This window comes from Malaclemys terrapin, chromosome 8 (assembly GCF_027887155.1).
Source record: "Malaclemys terrapin pileata isolate rMalTer1 chromosome 8, rMalTer1.hap1, whole genome shotgun sequence".
Taxonomy (NCBI): domain Eukaryota; kingdom Metazoa; phylum Chordata; order Testudines; family Emydidae; genus Malaclemys; species Malaclemys terrapin.
The window spans coordinates 55,591,543-55,610,770 of record NC_071512.1 but is presented as its reverse complement, the minus strand read 5'-3'; the positions used below and the strand labels follow the sequence as shown (position 1 = coordinate 55,610,770).

The 19,228-nt window shown below is 44.8% G+C and overlaps 1 protein-coding gene across 1 annotated transcript; it reads left to right on the top strand.

The window, feature by feature from the left end:
* Window positions 1-11,946: 11,946 nt before the first annotated feature.
* On the top strand, window positions 11,947-19,020 carry RGS16 (regulator of G protein signaling 16). Its single transcript, XM_054038269.1, has 5 exons — window positions 11,947-12,075; window positions 13,493-13,594; window positions 14,383-14,444; window positions 15,941-16,107; window positions 16,403-19,020. The coding sequence occupies exons 1-5, from the start codon at window positions 12,035-12,037 to the stop codon at window positions 16,601-16,603; spliced, it is 573 nt and encodes a 190-aa protein (XP_053894244.1). The 5' UTR covers window positions 11,947-12,034; the 3' UTR covers window positions 16,604-19,020.
* Window positions 19,021-19,228: the final 208 nt, after the last annotated feature.

Sequence of the window (19,228 nt, the reverse complement as noted above, 5' to 3'; positions counted from 1 at the left end):
TTCCTAATGTTAAAGGGCAGACCCACAATTGAGGGTGGAGTGGGACATAGTTGACAAGGCTGAATGAAATGGTAGCATACATCCACAAATCCAGCATGGTTTACTCTTCCCTGTCAATTGCGTTTCTCCCATGAGCTTAATCTGTGTGTGTGGGTACAGACAGCAGAGGATCTGTGACAGAATTTGGGGAGACGCCACTCCCATTCCAGTCTTTGTGTATTAAACCCTTGGAAAAGATGTGAGGAACGGATTATCTCTGTCATGCGGCTTTCTGTGAGCCAGAGTGACAGCTCTGAAGTCCAAAGTCTTTGTGGAAATTCCCATCTGGTGCTGCTCACCACTGCTCCCTCCCCTCATTCACTGCCCCCACCCCCTGCACCAGGAGCAGGGCTGGCTGGCTGCACTCAATGACACAGTGCAGTTTTGGAAATTTCTTTGTCTCGTGTCTGAGAAATAATAAACACTCAGCACAAACAGAAAGAGCCTGTGGGGGAGGAGGTGATGTTGATTTTTGGAGATAGCAATGACACCAGATAGCTAATAAGTCAATCCACCGACCCCACCCCCACAATTTATACTAATAGAGAGACACCCCCCTCCCTCCACCAAGGAGATTGCAGAATACAAACAGAGCCAAGAAGGGTGCAGTGGGGAGCAGAGAAACACACTCTCCTTCCCTCTCCCATTGCATGAGCACAATATTATATCAGTTTAGAGCAGCTGTATTAAAGTGGCTGTTTCTATAGCAGCCTCTGGGGCTCCTAGCACATTTGTCATAATGGACTACTGACTGCAGCAGAAAAGCCATGTGTGACCTCAGAGCTTAGCTCTATACAGCGGCGATAAATACTCAGCCTCCCGGGCTCAGGTGGTTTAGCTGGAACATTGAAATCTCTTAAGGACTTCTTAAAACATAAAGGAGAGTTTGCAGAGCGTATTAAATGAGATGCAACAAACCTGTAGATAGGAACACAGGCATGTTTATTCCCCTCCCCTGCCTTCCGCCTGTCCACTCCCCCACTCCCAATCACACAATCTCACATACACCATCCCTGGCTAAACTCACATAAGTTCACATTCTTCCAGTTTAAAAGAGGGGAAAGCAGTCTAAATATGAGCTCCCCAAGGGTCTCTGCAGTTATGCAGGGCAGTGTCTACAGTTCATAAGCAAAGCCACTGAGATATGCAGAGAGGCACAATCCACGCAAGCACAGAAAAACCTTAAGCAACAGACAAACAGGTTCTTTTCATAACACACAGGTATATATGGATCCACCCACATGCAAATGCACACACCTGCTCTCTCTCTCTCTCTCTCTCTCTCTCACATGTACTGATCCACTAAAATACAGTAATTGATACTCTCACAAAAGCAACACACAAACCTCTTCTCCTCAGATTCTATATGCACACAGCCGTATACAGCTGAAGCTGGAAACATACTGTATAAGTATCCACAAACATTTGTGTACATAAAACTGGTGAGTTTGATTCAACAGTATTTGCAAGCCCTTCTTATCTGCTGTCTGGGAACACTAAATTGAGCAAGGTTTTGTTCAGCAAATGTTTGGGGGATCTTGTATTCACATTGGAAAATATAAAAGTTATAGGCATCCAATCAGGGAGATGAAAAATGCTACAGGCCTAATTTTTAAGAAGGCTTAGCTCTTAAAATTCTATTGAACCCAAAAGGAGCTATGCGTTCTCACAAGTTATGAAAATCAGGCCCTATGTAACTTCAGTGACCAATCACTCAGCTCAGAGAATGAGCAAGGAACAGTCACGGGATACTTGCAACTAACAGTCTGAAATGTGTTTGCACAAGCTGCTTCTCAAACAATTGAGAATAGTGAACAAACTTCTAAAAATCAGTCTGTCTGTGGACAATTCATATGTAGAAAAATTGACTCTGCGAACATTTTCACCATCTCTTTACATAACCATGTGATCCCCACTTTCCCAAAACACATTCACACCTAGACATCAGAATGCAACCACTAATATACTCAGGGGTACCCCAAGCTGTACATACAGAGGGTTAAACTAGATCAGCGGTTCTCAAACTGTGGGTTGGTACCCCAAAGTGGGTCATGACCCCGTTTTAATGGGGTCACCAGGGCTGTCTTATTCTTGCTGGGGCCTGAAGCCGAAGCCCGAGCCCGAGCCCCACTGCCTGGGGTCGAAGCCAAAGCCAAAGGTTACAGGCTCCCTGCCTGGGGCTGAAGCCGGAGCTTTCCCCCCCACCCCCCACCTCCTGGGGTTGTGTAGTAATTTTTGGTGTCAGAAGGGAGTTACGGTGCAATGAAGTGTGAGAACCCCTGGACTAGATGACCCTGGCAGTCCCTTCTAACCCTATGGTTCTATAAATCAGTGACACACAGATTCCCTCCTACAACTGCACATGCACAGATGTGCATACAAACGAATGTATCCATTTATCAATATATTAGAAGCAAGAGGAAGACCAATGACAGGGTAGGCCCACTGCTTAGTGAAGAAGGAGAAACAGTAACAGGAAACTTGGAAATGGCAGAGATGCTTAATGACTTCTTTGTTTCGGTCTTCACCGAGAAGTCTGAAGGAATGCCTAACATAGTGAATGCTAATGGAAAGAGGGTAGGTTTAGCAGATAAAATAAAAAAAGAACAAGTTAAAAATCACTTAGAAAAGTTAGATGCCTTCAAGTCACCAGGGCCTGATGAAATTCATCCTAGAATACTCAAGGAGCTAATAGAAGAGGTATCTGAGCCTCTAGCTATTATCTTTGGAAAATCATGAGAGACAGGAGAGATTCCAGAAGACTGGAAAAGGGCAAATATAGTGCCCATCTATAAAAAGGGAAATAAAAACAACCCAGGAAACTACAGACCAGTTAGTTTAACTTCTGTGCCAGGGAAGATAATGGAGCAAGTAATTAAGGAAATCATCTGCAAACACTTGGAAGGTGGTAAGGTGATAGGGAACAGCCAGCATGGATTTGTAAAGAACAAATCATGTCAAACCAATCTGATAGCTTTCTTCGATAGGATAACGAGTCTTGTGGATAAGGGAGAAGCTGTGGATGTGGTATACCTAGACTTTAGTAAGGCATTTGATACGGTCTCGCATGATATTCTTATCGATAAACTAGGCAAATACAATTTAGATGGGGCTACTATAAGGTGGGTGCATAACTGGCTGGATAACCGTACTCAGAGAGTTGTTATTAATGGTTCCCAATCCTGCTGGAAAGGCATAACGAGTGGGGTTCCACAGGGGTTTGTTTTGGGACCGGCTCTGTTCAATATCTTCATTAACGACTTAGATATTGGCATAGAAAGTACGCTTATTAAGTTTGCGGATGATACCAAACTTGGAGGGATTGCAACTGCTTTGGAGGACAGGGTCATAATTCAAAATGATCTGGATAAATTGGAGAAATAGTCTGAGTTAAACAGGATGAAGTTTAACAAAGACAAATGTAAAGTGCTCCACTTAGGAAGAAAAAATCAGTTTCACACATACAGAATGGGAAGAGACTGTCTAGGAAGGAGTATGGCAGAAATTGGTCTAGGGGTTATAGTGGACCACAAGCTAAATATGAGTCAACAGTGTGATGCTGTTGCAAAAAAAGCAAACATGATTCTGGGATGTACTAACAGGTGTGTTGTGAGCAAGACACGAGAAGTCATTCTTCCGCTCTACTCTGCTCTGGTTAGGCCTCAGCTGGAGTATTGTGTCCAGTTCTGGGCACCGCATTTCAAGAAAGATGTGGAGAAATTGGAAAGGGTCCAGAGAAGAGCAACAAGAATGATTAAAGGTCTTGAGAACATGACCTATGAAGGAAGGCTGAAGGAATTGGGTTTGTTTAGTTTGGAAAAGAGAAGACTGAGAGGGGACATGATAGCAGTTTTCAAGTATCTAAAAGGGTGTCATAAGGAGGAGGGAGAAAACTTGTTCACCTTAGCCTCTAAGGATAGAACAAGAAGCAATGGGCTTAAACTGCAGCAAGGGAGGTCTAGGTTGGACATTAGGAAAAAGTTCCTAACTGTCAGGGTGGTTAAACACTGGAATAAATTGCCTAGAGAGGTTGTGGAATCTCCATCTCTGAAGATATTTAAGAGTAGGTTAGATAAATGTCTATCAGGGATGGTCTAGACAGTATTTGGTCCTGCCATGCGGGCAGGGGACTGGACTCGATGACCTCTCGAGGTCCCTTCCAGTCCTAGAATCTATGAATCTATGAATCACGCATGCACAGACATAGCTACTAGCATAAACATATGCACACACACACAAACACACACACACACTCGGAGAACACATCACAGCAAAGCAAGCATTAACATACTCTGAGAAGCAGACCGTGCCCCATGCACACGTGCAGACACATAACCAGCACTCCCAGGAGAGTCTGAGACAGCCCACGTGCCTTGACGCTGCACTGTGGCTGCAGCAGCACTTCCTCCTAGAAGAAGCTGGTGGATGTTTTCTCATTGTGTGTCTGAGCAGAAGAATGGAGAGGAAATGGTGAGGAACATGCAGATTACTGAGGAGAAAAACATTACAGGCTGAGGGCAGGTAGTCTTTTTTAAGCTTCTCTTTCCTCTTCTTGTTTGATCAGTATGGTACGCAATAAAAAGAGGCATGCAGCCAGATCCCCATAATTTCCAGTGCATATCCAGGCAAATGCAGTGTTGCATCCTTCACATATTCACTCCTCCATTTCCTTTGTACTCCTTGAAACCCAGGGAAAAACCCATATACAAGGGGAAACACATAAGAAACAAGACCTCAAATCCCAGTTTTAAGGCATAGGGATACATTAACATACACCCCCTCTAGCTCTAAACATATGTCTCTACAGCTAAAGTAAACAAACAAAAATCCTTAAACTAGTTTATTAAAGAGAGCCATGGAGGAGAGGGGTTGGTCTTCTGATTAAAGCACTGGACTGGGGCTCAGAAGAGCTGCACTCAATTCTTGGCTCTTTTGCAACTTTTCTGTGTGACCCTGGGCAAGTCTCTTCATCTTGGATTTCCAAAGGTGCCTAAAGTACTTAGATGCCCAATTCCCATTACATTTCAACTCCCTTAGGCTAGGGTGACCAGATATCCGGATATTAGGGGCTTTGACTTATATATGCAACTATTCTGCTCCCTCCACCCCAAAAAGTGTCCTGATTTTTCACACTTGCTATCTGGTCACCTCACAGGCGCTGACTTTCCGAAGTGCTGGGGGATGCTCAACCCCCTGCTCTGCCCCAGGCCCTGCCCCCCCCCTCCACCCTTTTCCCCCAAGGCCCTACCCACACCTCGCCTCTCCCTGCCCCTGCTCCACCTCCACCCCACTCTTCCCGTCCACTTCCGCCCCTCCCCGAGCGTGCCGTGTCCTTGCTCCTCCCCCCTCTCTCCCTGAAAGCCTCCTGTGTGCCACAAAACAGCTGATCACGGCAAGCGGGAGGGTGGGGAGGTGCTGATCTGCGGGGACTGCTGGCGGGCAAGAGGCAGTGTGGGGGATGGAGGGAACTGTCAGGGGAGTTTATGGGGGACTTTAACTTCCCGGATATAGATTGGGGAACAAACGCTAGTAGCAATAATAGGGCTCAGATGTTCCTAGATGTGCTTGCTGATCAATTCCTCCATCAAGTGGTAGTTGAACCGACGAGGGGGGAGGCCATTTTAGATTTGATTCTGGTAAGTAGTGAGGACCTCGTTGAGGAAGTGGTAGTAGGGGACAATTTGGGCTCCAGTGATCATGAGCTAATTCGGTTTAAAATACATGGGAGGAGTAACAGAATTAAGTCAAAGACTAGGGTTTATAACTTTAAAAAGGCCAATTTTAACAAATTAAGGGGACTGGTAAGGGAAGTGGATTGGGCAAACATATTAATGGATCTAAAGGCAGAAGAAGCCTGGGATTACTTCAAGTTAAAGATGCATGAGCTGTCGGAGGCCTGCATTCCAAAAAAGGGAAAAAGATTACTAAGCAAGAGATTTAGACCGAGCTGGATGAGCGACCGACTCAAAGCGGCGATTAGGAAAAAACAGAAAGCGTACAAAGAGTGGAAGAGGGGAGGGATCAGTAAGGAAATGTACCTAAGTGAAGTCAGAGAATGTAGAGATAGAGTGAGAAAGGCCAAAGGCCGTGTAGAGTTGGACCTAGCGAGGGGAATTAAAAGCAATAGTAAGAGGTTTTACAGCCACATAAATAGGAATAAAGCAAAGAAAGAAGAGGTGGGACCACTGAAGACTATTGCCGGAGAGGAGATTAAAGACAATCTAGGCATGGCGCAATATCTCAATGAATATTTTGCATCGGTGTTTAATGAGGCCAATGAAGGTATTAGGGATACTAGCACCACTACAGAGGGGCATTCAGGATGGGGGATTACCGTATCCGAGGTAGAAACAAAACTTGAATGCCTTAATGGGGCTAAGTCGGGAGGACCGGACGATCTTCATCCAAGAATATTGAAGGAATTGGCACGGGAAATAGCAGGCCCATTAGCGATAATATTTAATGAATCTGTAAACTCGGGGGTGGTCCCGTTAGACTGGAGAATAGCTAATGTGGTTCCTATTTTCAAGAAAGGGAAAAAAAGTGATCCAGGTAACTACAGGCCTGTTAGTTTAACATCTGTAGTGTGCAAGGTGTTAGAGAAAATTCTGAAAGAGAAACTAGTTGAGGACCTGGAGGTTAGTGGCAATTGCGATAAATTACAACATGGTTTTACGAAGGGCAGATCGTGCCAAACGAATCTGATCTCCTTCTTTGAGAAAGTAACGGATTTATTAGATAAGGGAAATGCGGTGGACCTAATATACCTGGATTTCAGTAAAGCGTTTGATACTGTACCCCATGAGGAATTATTGGTTAAACTGAAAAACATGGGGATCGATATGAAAATCCAGAGGTGGATAAGGAATTGGTTAATGGGGAGAATGCAGCGGGTAGTATTAAAGGGTGAACTGTCCGGTTGGAGGGAGGTTACTAGTGGAGTGCCTCAAGGTTCGGTTTTGGGACCCATTTTATTTAATCTATTTATAACTGACCTCGGAACCGATTGCAGGAGTGGGCTGATAAAGTTTGCGGATGATACGAAGGTGGGAGGCGTTGTAAATTCGGAGGAAGATAGGGATATCCTGCAGGGAGACTTGAATGAGCTTGTGAATTGGAGTATCAGAAATAGGATGAAATTTAATAGTGAAAAGTGTAAGGTGATGCATTTGGGGATGACTAATAACAATTTTAGTTACAAGATGGGGACGCATTGGTTAGAAGTAACGGAAGAGGAGAAGGACCTAGGGTCCTTGTAGACCGCAGAATGACTGAGTCGACAATGCGACGTGGCGGTGAAAAAAGCCAATGCTGTCTTGGGATGCATTAGGCGAGGTATATCTAGTAGGGATAAGGAGGTCCTGCTTCCGTTGTACAAGGCGCTAGTGAGACCTCATTTGGAATACTGTGTGCAGTTCTGGTCTCCCATGTTTAAAAAAGATGAACTCAAACTGGAACGGGTGCAGAGAAGGGCCACTAGGATGATCAGAGGAATGGAAACCCTGTCATATGAAAAGAGACTAGAGGAGCTTGGGTTGTTTAGTCTGACAAAGCGAAGGCTGAGGGGGGATATGATTGCTATCTTTAAATATATTAGAGGGATTAATACAAGGGAGGGAGAAGAATTATTCCAGCTTAGTACTAATGTGGACACAAGAACGAATGGATATAAACTGGCCGTGGGGAAGTTCAGGCTTGAAATTAGACGAAGGTTTCTGACCGTCAGAGGGGTGAAATATTGGAACGGCCTTCCGAGGGAAACGGTGGGGGCGACGGACCTGTCTGGTTTTAAGATTAAGTTAGATAAGTTTATGGAGGGAATGGTTTAATGGTAAAGCATAGTAGTCAAGGAAAACCAAGCAATGGTGGGTAAATAATATAATGGCTGACAGGGGTCAGGCTGGAGACTCTTGCCTATATGCTCGGGGTCTTACTGATCGCCATATTTGGGGTCGGGAAGGAATTTTCCTCCAGGGCAGATTGGCTGAGCCTCTGGAGGTTTTTCGCCTTCCTCCGCAGCATGGGGCAGGGATCTCTAGCAGGAGGGTCTCTGCTGATTGAAGTCACTTAAAACAGGATTGGGGACTTCAACAGCAGAGTCTAGGGAAGGGGTAGGGACGGTTTTATGGCCTGCAGCATGCAGGGGGTCAGACCAGATGATCATAATGGTCCCTTCTGACCTTAAAGTCTATGAGTCTATGAGTCTATGAGTCTATGAGCTGCTGGTGGGTGCTCAGCACCCACCATTTTTTCCCTATGGGTGCTCCAGCTCCAGAGCACCCAGGCGCCTATGGGTCACCCTACCTTAGGCTCTTTCAAAAATCCTAGCATTAAACTCTCTGTGGCTCAGTTCCCCATCTGTAACATGAGGTAGCACTACTTCCCTACCTCACCAAGATGTTGTGAGGATAAATTCACTAGTGTCTGTGAGGCACTCGGATACTACAGAGATGGCCATATAAGTACCTAGAAAGAGTTAACCCTATCAAGTGTGTTACATACCTATCCTATTTCAGAATATCTCCAGTGCTTTTAGGAATTAAAGGAAGAGAAAGATCTGAACTTTCCTGTGTGCTCCTGTGCTCCAGGGGCCTTTTAGTGCCAGCTGGCAGAAGGCACAAGGGATGGCATGTGAGGGCTCTACTGAGAGCCAGAAGCCCACTGGTTGTAATAATCATTGTGAAATGTATGCACAGGTAATATTTAAGGAGTTATGTATCAATATTGAAAATTAGGTTCTTAAGATCTTGGAGTTAAGGCAAGTCACCATGACTTACCTCAGAGATGTTCTTTGAAGGCAGGAGATAACTGTTACCTATCTCCCTGTCTGGCCATTTTTGTACTGTATGCCCAGTTGCATACTAAGCCAGGTACAAACTGAGAGACTGCAAAATCTACAGAAGAAATCTACAGGAAGAAACAGACAGCAGGGGGCATCCCATTTATGAATGAAGACAAAGGATTGGTCCGGTATATCATAGAATGCAAAAGGAAACACACTGATTCCTTCACCAAGGAGGGAAACTGACAGCATGCTTGTCCCATGAAAGGAGGGTCATAGCCAGCCAGGCTGTAAAGTGCTGCAAGGATTTGGGGTGAGTATTACTTTACAAGACATAAGAGTTACTTGTTGATTAAGTTCTAGGCTCTAGAATGTGTGTTATGATTTTATTTTATATGTAAGCATTTGTTCCCGACACTTCTACTTGCTCTACTTGAATCTCTGTGCATTGTTAAATAAACATATGCTTGATTTCACCATAAACATGCCTGAGTTAAGCCGGAGCAGAGTTCTAAGGAGTGACTACTAAGCTAGGGTGTTGTTTCTTTGGAAGCAGTGGCTCTGAACAGTGAGAGTGTCCAATGGACCAAGGGCTGGACACTCCAGGGAGACGCTCAGAGGGCTCGAGGAGTGGAGTGTGCCTATCACTAACCTGCAGAGTGACAGCAGGGCCTGTGAGACCAAGAGGGGGCACTGCTTGTGTAGCTCCTGGCTGGTGGAGGTAGAGAGCTGACCCACGGCAGGCACAGACAAAGTTACCTCATGTTAAGGGCAGGTGGTAGCAAGGTTCTCATAGCCCTGGGTATTCCCAGGAAACATCACAGCCACTGCCCTACCCTGGAATAGACTGAATACAGTGTTTAGTAAGTGACCGAGCTTTACCAGATTCCTGTGCCCTTGTGGAATGGAGTCTAAGACAGTACAGGGTCTATGACAAATATCAAGGGCAAGAGTCACTGGTATGCTCTGGATATTTCCGGCTGTTCCAGTGATCCAAAGCAGCTATAAACCCAGTATAATAGACCAGTTAAGCAACCCATTGCTACCAATGAATCTGGCCCCTTATTGTTTCATTGTATTTATTATTTCTGTATACTACTTCTGTTCTACTATTCCATTGCTGGACAGACAGACATAGCTAGGAAGATGAAAACGTGCTTCACGGGTTCTGCTAAAGCAGCTTAAATGAGCTGTTGTCCTGAGTTCGCTGCAGCAGACAGACTGAAATCTCCATCACGCTGTGTTGCTGCCGCCACAGACGCTGCAGCTCAGGCAGTCTAACGTGAGCGGCTGTCATGGCAGATGTAGCCCATGACAGATGCAGAGGAGGGTAGTTAGCATTTGTGAAAAATGTCCAACCTGGTGGATGGGCTCACAGTGGCCATGGGGCTGGTTGAGAGGCAGGAAGGAAGGAGCAGACCGGTTTAGAATCACCGCTTACAGATTTGTATTTGAAAGATGAGGAACGTAAGAGCCGTGATATTATGAACTCTGATGCCCAGAGAATGCAACGAAAACAGTGAACCACAAAGTGTTAATGTCCAAAAGCCGTCATGGTGACTGTAGTACTAGAGGGAGCAGGTGTTACTCAGAGAGAGAACTGCATTTCCCCAGCAGAGAGCTTTAGACTCTGCTTGTCTGTCTGTCATGTTTGTCCACCACAAGGGTTTTACACCTTCCTCTGATACTGGTCACTGCTTGAGACAGAATGTTGGTATGGCAATTGCATCCTATCCATCCATCTATCCTCTGCTATATCCCTGTTTCCCATTGATCTCTGTCTGCAGGTCTCTCTTGCTTCCCTTTCTCGCTCCGGCACTGCAGTACAATATGGCATATGAGATGATGCAGCAGCAGGATGCTGATTCTTGAGCCACACCTCTGTCAGAAGCTGTTTTATTACGCATTTGGCTGTTTCAGTGGAGCCCTTGGCATGGCCTTAGAGGGAGTGACGTTCTGCTTGTTATAACATTGTGGGAATGTGGGGGCACTATCAGGTTGCAGTACAGTCCCCTACCGTGATACATTTTCAGAAAATTGACCTTCTTTCTCTACCTCTTTGCCCCATTCTCTTCAGCTCTTCTGTCTTGATCTCCTGCTCCATTCTCTCTTTCCCCTGTTTTATTTTCTCTGTTCTTCTGTTCTCTCCTAGTCAGGTTCTTACATTGTGCCTATTACCATAGTATCTTCTCCTTCTCTCCCTTCACCACACGCAGAGCAGAATGAAACAGAGTCTGCAACTATGATCCAGTGTACACTACACATTGAACTATATCAGGGGATCTGGTTACAATAACTAAAGTTGTCCTTCCACACGGTTTCAAAATATAGGTGAGGCCAAACCCTGTTTTAACAAGTGTCTCTGAGTTGTGCCACAGCTTGGACGTATAGCGTGATTTAGAGGCATGGTTAAAACACCATTTTGCCCTATTGACTATGCAAGGCAGACACTGGGCCTGTTTCACTCGCATGCTGCGGCTGCTTTGCACTGCTCTGGAGATTGTAAACCATTTAAACTGGGCTTATAGTTACTTATGCCAGAATGGTGCAAAATTGCCTGAATGTACTGGTGAATCTGGCCCATTGTTTAAACCCCCGTGAGGACAAGCACATTGTACCTGGTGTTCTCCCAACGTGCTCATATCTGTACTGCAGACAGGACTAAGTGGTCTCCAGCCAGTGGTACTTAGCTGATAACTGCTATGCGTTTCATATATTGTATATTAAACAGATTGTTTTATTTTAAGAAAAAGAAAAGCTTCCCATTCTCCACACACCTGTAACAGCATATCCTCCTTATTTCACGGCAGAGAGTCTAGGGGCAGTCACAATGCTAGAGGCTTCTGATGTTTACATAGCAGGTATAGTTTATAGGTGGAAATTAGTCTGTTTTTCCTGTTATCTGGGAACAGGTTAGGACTGTGATGTTCAAGGACAGCTCTGATTCTCCCCCACTTCCCTCTCAACACACACAAAAGAAACCCACCTAAACCATTATCTTTTCTTACTACTGTCAGAGCTTTTGGTTGGCTAGAGGCTGGAGTTGTGTGTGGCTAACCCCTCCCACTTCCCATGTGATATAAAGCACAGCTCCCAGGCACCGCTTCCAGGCTACAGCACAGGACTACAGTAGCTGCTTGTGGATTTCCAATCCAGTAACAAGGACTAAACCTGTTGTCAGCTACCTACCCTCCTGCTTGTCCAGTTCTCAGCATGTGCCGGGGTTTAGCTGCACTTTCCACCTGCTTGGAAAGGTAAGAGGTTTTGAAATACTGGGACTCTGGGAAATAAAGGACTTGTTGATACAGAAATATTAGATTCAGTACCAGACCTTATGGCCCCTTTTGCATGGGCAATGATGTTGTGTTTGTAAAACTGGGACACATGTTGTGTTTAAATCATAGCCAACAGTGGTTCAAGCAATATAGTTTAGCACTATAGTACCAGGGAGGAGGGGAATGCAGGGGTAAGCAATATGAAGGGGTAGTGCTGCTTTTATATTTTTTAAATGCTTGAGGTTTGTCTTGCTATCCCCTTCAATTGCAGAACTTGCTTCGCCCTGACAGCAGCAAATATATTTAAAATAAATATTTCTGCAGACACATTTCAAATAAACAATGATGTGGATGCAGAGTCTTGTGCTACTTGTTTGGCATTGAATCGATAATTTTTATAACTGTCCTCTGAGACACCTTGTATAAGCAGTAGTATAAATAACGTTTGACCTGTACCTTTTCTTCGGGATGGTACTGTAGGGAGAAGGTGATATAGCAGGTAGCTGTCTCTGTATTGTCGCAAAGATGCACTGGCAGGGAGGTATCTCAATACTGTCGCAGAGATGCTGTGGCACGGAGCTGTCTCTGTGCTGGCGCAGAGACGCCACTGCAGGCAGCTGCACCACTACTGCCGCAGAGACCATGTGGCACAGAGATAGCTCAGTAGTGTTGCAGAGACACTGAGGCATGGGGCTGTCTGCGTAGTGTGGCACAGACAGCAGGACAGGGAGCTCTCTCAATACTGCTGTTGAGAAGAGAGCGGTTTCACTATTTTCCCTGACGCTCCAGAGCAGAAGGAAAAAGTACTGAGGACAAGAGGATCAGGAGAGCAGAGCAGAGATTGACCAACAGACACCAGAGTGAAGAGGAAGCCAGAGGGATAATGAAAGGGCCAGACAGGGCAGGCAGCTGCCTGTATACTATACACTAACCAGGCAAACACCTCCACACATGCTCTATATGTGTATACAGGAGAAGCGTATACAAGAAAACAATCTCCCAAGGAACTACTGAGCGTTTTCTAGTGGCTTCTGGTGGCAAAGGGTGGGATTGGCGAAGAAAGGTTTTAATTCATAAATAGGAACTCAATGACTAATACTAAAGATAACTGTGGGTTAAACCAATTACAGCAACAAGGGGCTGAAACGTCACTAGAGTCATGGAGCTGTGCCTGTTTCTATCAGTGTTTAATTTGACCCTGTGTATTCATGCTGGATTCAGACAGAGTGCTAGCTAATTGCATCCTGAGGCATTTTTCTGTAAGGATATAATGCTAACAAGCCTGTCCTAACAGGCCTTCCCTCAGTTTGATGAGCATGCACCTCTGCCCCCTAGTGGCCATTCCTTGCCTCTTAGAATCTATTCCATACCCATCTGCTCCTCTTCTGTCTTTCAGAGCCAAACAACTCAAGACTCGTTTAGGGATCCTGCTTCATAAGCCAGAGTTGGGACATGAGGCTGAGAGCTTCAGCACGTCTGAGCAGGGCACCAAACTGAGGTAAGCCACGCCTGCCTTTTCCCCCAACTCAGCACAGGTCCCCTGCTGCTGTACATGGGTAGACATAGACAGGAGAGCACAGCAGCAGAGCACTGTATCATGGAAGAGTTATATTGGTCCCCAAGGACTGCCCTGGGATTGGATCATGTTCATGCCCCTCTCCATATGAGGAAGAAAGCACAATATATCAGCAGAACTCGCAACTCTTCACCCACTAAGCCACACCCCCAAATTTTCAGAGGGGAATGTTTATTACCCAGCTCTACCAGTCATAAAACCAGACTGGACAACAGGAGCCCTAGCGAGAGGCATCTGGGACACAGTGTGGTGTCCCAGGTTCAGGCTAGACACCAGAGTGGATTTAACTGATTACTGGAGTCCCCCAACCAGCTGCTGGACTCTATCTGTGGACTGTAGTCAACCTTAGAACCAGGACCCTGAAGGCAAACTCTTTGCCAGAGCTTGTACCAGCTGGAATTGACTCCTTTGAATATCTATATAGAAAAACAACTGGTCATAGCTACACTATGGAGCTAAGATCTGACGAGTCATCTGGGAGAGTAAGAGAGAGGGAGAAAGAAAGAGAAAGGAAGGAGAAGACCCAAGAGGTAATGAGATTGCTGGGTCTCTTACTTTAGTTTTCTATAGAGTGTTGCAATCCTCTCCTCTTCCCCTAAACACAGTAGCCTCTGTCATGGAGCTTTTCTATCCCTGAGAATTTGGCCAGATTGAACACTTGTTAGTTTGTTTCCATAAAACAAGGTTAATACTTAACTTTTCCTCTCCAGAAACTCCTCAGAGGAAGTACTAGAATGGAAGAAGTCCTTTGATCACCTGCTGAAGAGTAAAAGTGAGTATGAGTCTCTTGTATGACAGAATGAAGGGGGAAGTACACCAAGACTGAGTGGGAGGGGAGACTAAGGGTTAACAGTGTGCGTAAGTTCAGCATAATAGGTAATGTTTGTCCATTCTCAGACTAGAATAAAAGAAAGGTCGGTCTTTAAGAACCGCTTTCTTCTCCCTCCTAAGAGTGCTGCTTTGATGCAAAGAGGACAGTGGAGCAGATAACTGTCTGAACAAGCTGGGTAAAAACCAAACAGAATTGCTGCATGGCCAAGTAGGGTTGCCATTTTTCAGGCGTGGTCCTCTTTCTGGCAGAGACGTTGCATCACGTCATGTTGTTGGGGCATAAAAGTTATCATGCTGATGTTACGTCAGTGGGATGTATCACTTTGTCAAAACCTGGACTGTAAATTGTCATGCAAGCTAAGGTTATTACCCATCTCAGTTTCAATGGACATTCAGTAGAGACCCATGAAAATGGATATTGTTCAACAACTTTGGGGTTGAGAGGCAATGCTACCACTTGTACTATTCAGAATTTTCTTAGAGAGGGAGAATTCAACAGCTTCCCTCCAGAACGGTAGGAAATGCCCAGCAGTGGAGAAGTACTGATTCTGTGTGATTTTTAGTACATCCATCCTGCCATCCAGACTGTCTGTACTTGCAGAAGTACTGGCTGTGCTATGCACTAGAGTCCCAGTAAGAAAATCTCTCTCACACACAAACACATACGTAAGTACTTTTCAGGGATACACTTTGCAATCAGGTGAGGGTTATCTCCTTCCTACATGGCCGCAGTGCCCAGGAGTTGTACTATTAAATAAGTGACATGAGAAATCTTCAAACTAAAGTGGACTGAAAATGTTACTGACATGATAGAAATGACTCCACAGAGGAGAGGCCCTTCTCTACTGATGTGCTCCTTGTTTCAGCCTAATCCAAACTTTGTCACCTATTTTGGTTAACAAATACATTCAGTGGTGTGACTTCATAGACTCTCTTGAACATGGGGCATGTGTGCTTCTGCACTGCTTGTGACTTGTTCCCTGTACAACTGAGTCAAGAAGAAGGAGAAAGTCACCACTCAGATCTGCTCAGATACTCGTGGAGGGCATATAAATTCCTAGATAGATCTCTGTAGATCTATCTATCTGTTCCAAAGCCACAGGGAATACACTCTGGAGAACCATTATAGAAGGTCAGACATGCAGAACATGCTGGAGACACAGGGTATGCCCCGTTCCATGCTTGTCTGTGGGAAAGTGTTTTATTGGAACCCAGAGGCCAACAAACAATCTGAGAAGGGTGGAATCTGTCCAGGGTGAAGTAGAATATTATGTCATGGTCTGAACTCCAAGAGAGACTTTTCAATAATGCTAAATTACTCAATAAGCAAGATGTATTTTAAAACCTGGTAGCATTCCTTATCTCCCAAAGCTGTATGAAGCTGCTTCCTTTTCCCCTTCTTCCATCCCTAAATCTAATTTTCCTTTTTCTTCTCAGGTGGGGTGGCTACATTCCATGCCTTCCTGAAGACAGAGTTCAGTGAGGAGAACCTTGAGTTTTGGTTGGCTTGTGAGGAGTTCAAAAAGTCCCGGTCAAAAACTAAACTGTCATCCAAGGCCCACAGGATCTTTAAGGAGTTTGTTCAAAATGAAGCACCTAAAGAGGTCAGAATTATTTCTAGCTTTGCATTTTATGGTATTGGTGTGGAATTGAGAACTGTTTCACTTATTTAACATAAGTTTGTGACAGTAATGTGCTTTCCCCGCTCATACAATGGGAAAATTAGTTCCCACACACCAAGCGCCATCTTATATGGAAGACACATCATGTGATTTCCCAGACCATACATAATATTTACAGTCATGCCCCCATTTTATTTATGGAGGGAAATCATTTCCCTCTCCATATGGTAATGTTCCCACACCAAAAGAATATTATATGTCCTGTCCTTCCTCACAGGTGAATATTGACCATGAAACCAGAGAAATAACCCAGAAGAACCTGACAGCTGCTACTTCTTCTTGTTTCGATGCTGCACAGGCAAAAACCCGCACTTTGATGGAGAAGGATTCCTATCCCAGGTTCCTGAAATCTACCTCCTACCAGGACTTGACAGAGCAAATCACCAGCCATAGCACCAGCAAGCGGTTGCATACCTGATCCAAGTCACCTGCACTGCCAGAAACTGGGGGGTGAGGGGAAGAGCCACATAGTGAAGCAAAGGTAGAGGAGGCAGGAGCCTGAGAAACAGCGACTGAGGCAGAAAGAGCTCTGAGCAGTGGGGTTTTGGCTAAAGTCCTGGGATTTTAGCCTTATCAGGATCCCAAATGCTTCCATGTACCTCTGAGCTGTAGTGAGAAGCACCGTCCCCCATCACTGGCATGGGAGATGGTGAAATGGGAACTGTTGGGAGAGAGATATGGGTGGACAGTTTCTTATATGCAAGCAAGCGCTCCAGTGACGGGTAGTGGGGGAAAAAGTATGCAAGAAGAGACTTGCACTAAAAGCAGAGAGAGAGAGAGAGAAGGGAGCTGGATGAGAGGCTCCACCTGAGTGGCAGGTTCCATTGAAAACAGGGCAGATTCAATTCCCCCCCCCAAACTGTCCACCATCTGATGTTGAACTTTGTGCAGACAGACGTGCATAAAGAGAAAGCCTCAGTCTGCTCTCAAGACCCTGCCTCTGTACCGACACAAATTACAAACTATACATAGCGCTCAGAAGTTTGCAATTTCCACAGTGCTGGGGCCAATGAACCCAAACTTGTCTGCATGTTCCTGCACCAGCTGTAATTTCCAGCATCTCAAATCATAAAGATGCAAGCACAATTTTGGGTTTTCAGCCACAGGAGTCCTGCATCTGCTTTGTTTTGACTGAGAGATTTCAGGTTCTATTCTGCCCTCTCCAATGCATGCTCTGGGTGATCCTTTACACCTCCTTCCAATAAGACATCAGCATAGCATGAACATTTCCCCCCCCCATATAAACTACATGAGCTCATGTTTTGGTCCTCTAGATTGTTGCATGCAATCTTGGATTGCATGCCCCACTTTTTTATTGTTGATAAAATTTCATAGATGAGCACAGCACTTTACAAAGTATATACTTTGGATAAGCCCTTGCCCTGAAGAGCTTACAACTGAAATTGGATTTATTGTAGATACCACAGTCCTTGGATACCATGGTGACAGGCACTACATAAAAAACCCAAGAGAAGTAGGTAGAGAGAACTCCAGTACAGTCAAAGGATGAGGCACAAGAGTGGCAACAGCCGGAGTCCTAATTGGTCAGGGCTGGCATTGTTTTTTCAGAAGACATGGGAAAGGGGAGGGTTAATAGATTTATTGTACGAGTGTGAAATTGGAGAGTGATGTTTAAAAAGGGCCAGATTTTTAAAGGTATTTAGGCTACTAACTCCCATAATTTTTATCATTTGTTTTCACCTGCAAAATGTGCCCTTTGGTGATTGTGCCGGGGCTCCTCTTTTTATGTGCCTTCTTCAAATACAGAAGCTCACTAAGACCATGCCTCCTCCCCTGTGCCTCTGCCTCAGCTGCCGTGAAAGGAGCCCTGCAAAATACAGAATAGGAGAGAGACCTCTTCTCCGCACAATCTTCCCCTAATAGGCTCGTGGAATTTGTTTCTCATGCATGTGCCTACAGAGAAAGTAAAATAGGTCCTTGAATGAAATGTGGAAGAGGAAATATGGAGATTTCCCTTGGTTTTAAATCTGGGCTTAAGTCCTCTACCTGGTGAAATCAATAGGCAGAATACTGAGCAGGTTACTTGCATTTAGTGATCCACACAAAATAGAGTTCTGTGAGATGAAGCTAAGCATAAAGCTCGGAGACAGTGAAAGTGGTTGGAAGAACCCATTTAACCAGAAGTTGCTGCCCAAGGCTTCTCTGAGGGGCTTGTAGAACATTTCATTTGCTGAGATTTCTGGCACAAGACTTGATTTTCAGAATCCCACCCTGATTAGGTATTCACAGATCCATTAGCTGGATTAGATAATTATTCAGACACTGAGGGTGCAGCTACACTGGTGCTAGCAACAGTATAAATACTAGTGTAGATGAGGCTCAGGTGTTTTCATTGAAAACCTGCCTTGAGCAAACTTTCCTGGTAAGACAAAAGCATAGTGCAATCTTACCTGAAGCAATTCATTCACAGAAGCCAAATCCTGAGATCGTTACTCATTCTTTGCCCAAACAACCTCCTCTTGACTTCCATGAGCATTTGCCTGAGTAAGGACAGAGAATTTGCCCTGGATCATTAGTGGTGTCCTCCTATTGCAATTTGTCTGGCCAGTGGCTTGAAGAATCTCAAGAACTAGTGGCTGGACTCTCTTCTGCATCCTCCTCTCTTCTTTCTTCCCATTCTACCTCCTGAGTCTTCATGGGTTCCAGCTGGGTTCTCAGGAGATTCTAGCTGCTTTAATATTTATTATTTATTTTTTCACAACTGGAACTAGCTTCATAATGCTATTGAGATACACATTGTTCTGATTGCATGGCTAACACAATATCATGATGATGATGATGATGATTATTAGAAAATAAAACAAAAAAAATTGAGATGGCTTCCCTATTGTCTTTGTTTTTAAATTACACTCTTTTTGCATTGGTAATCGTGGGACATAAATTGTAGCTTATGGCAACATCGTACATGGGTTGCATGTCACTCACAATGTTGTTTTAAAAAACAATTACACTACCAGAAGCAGACACACTAAAGGAATGGACTGTGGAGGGGGACAACATTTTTCACAAGATAGCTGTCTTA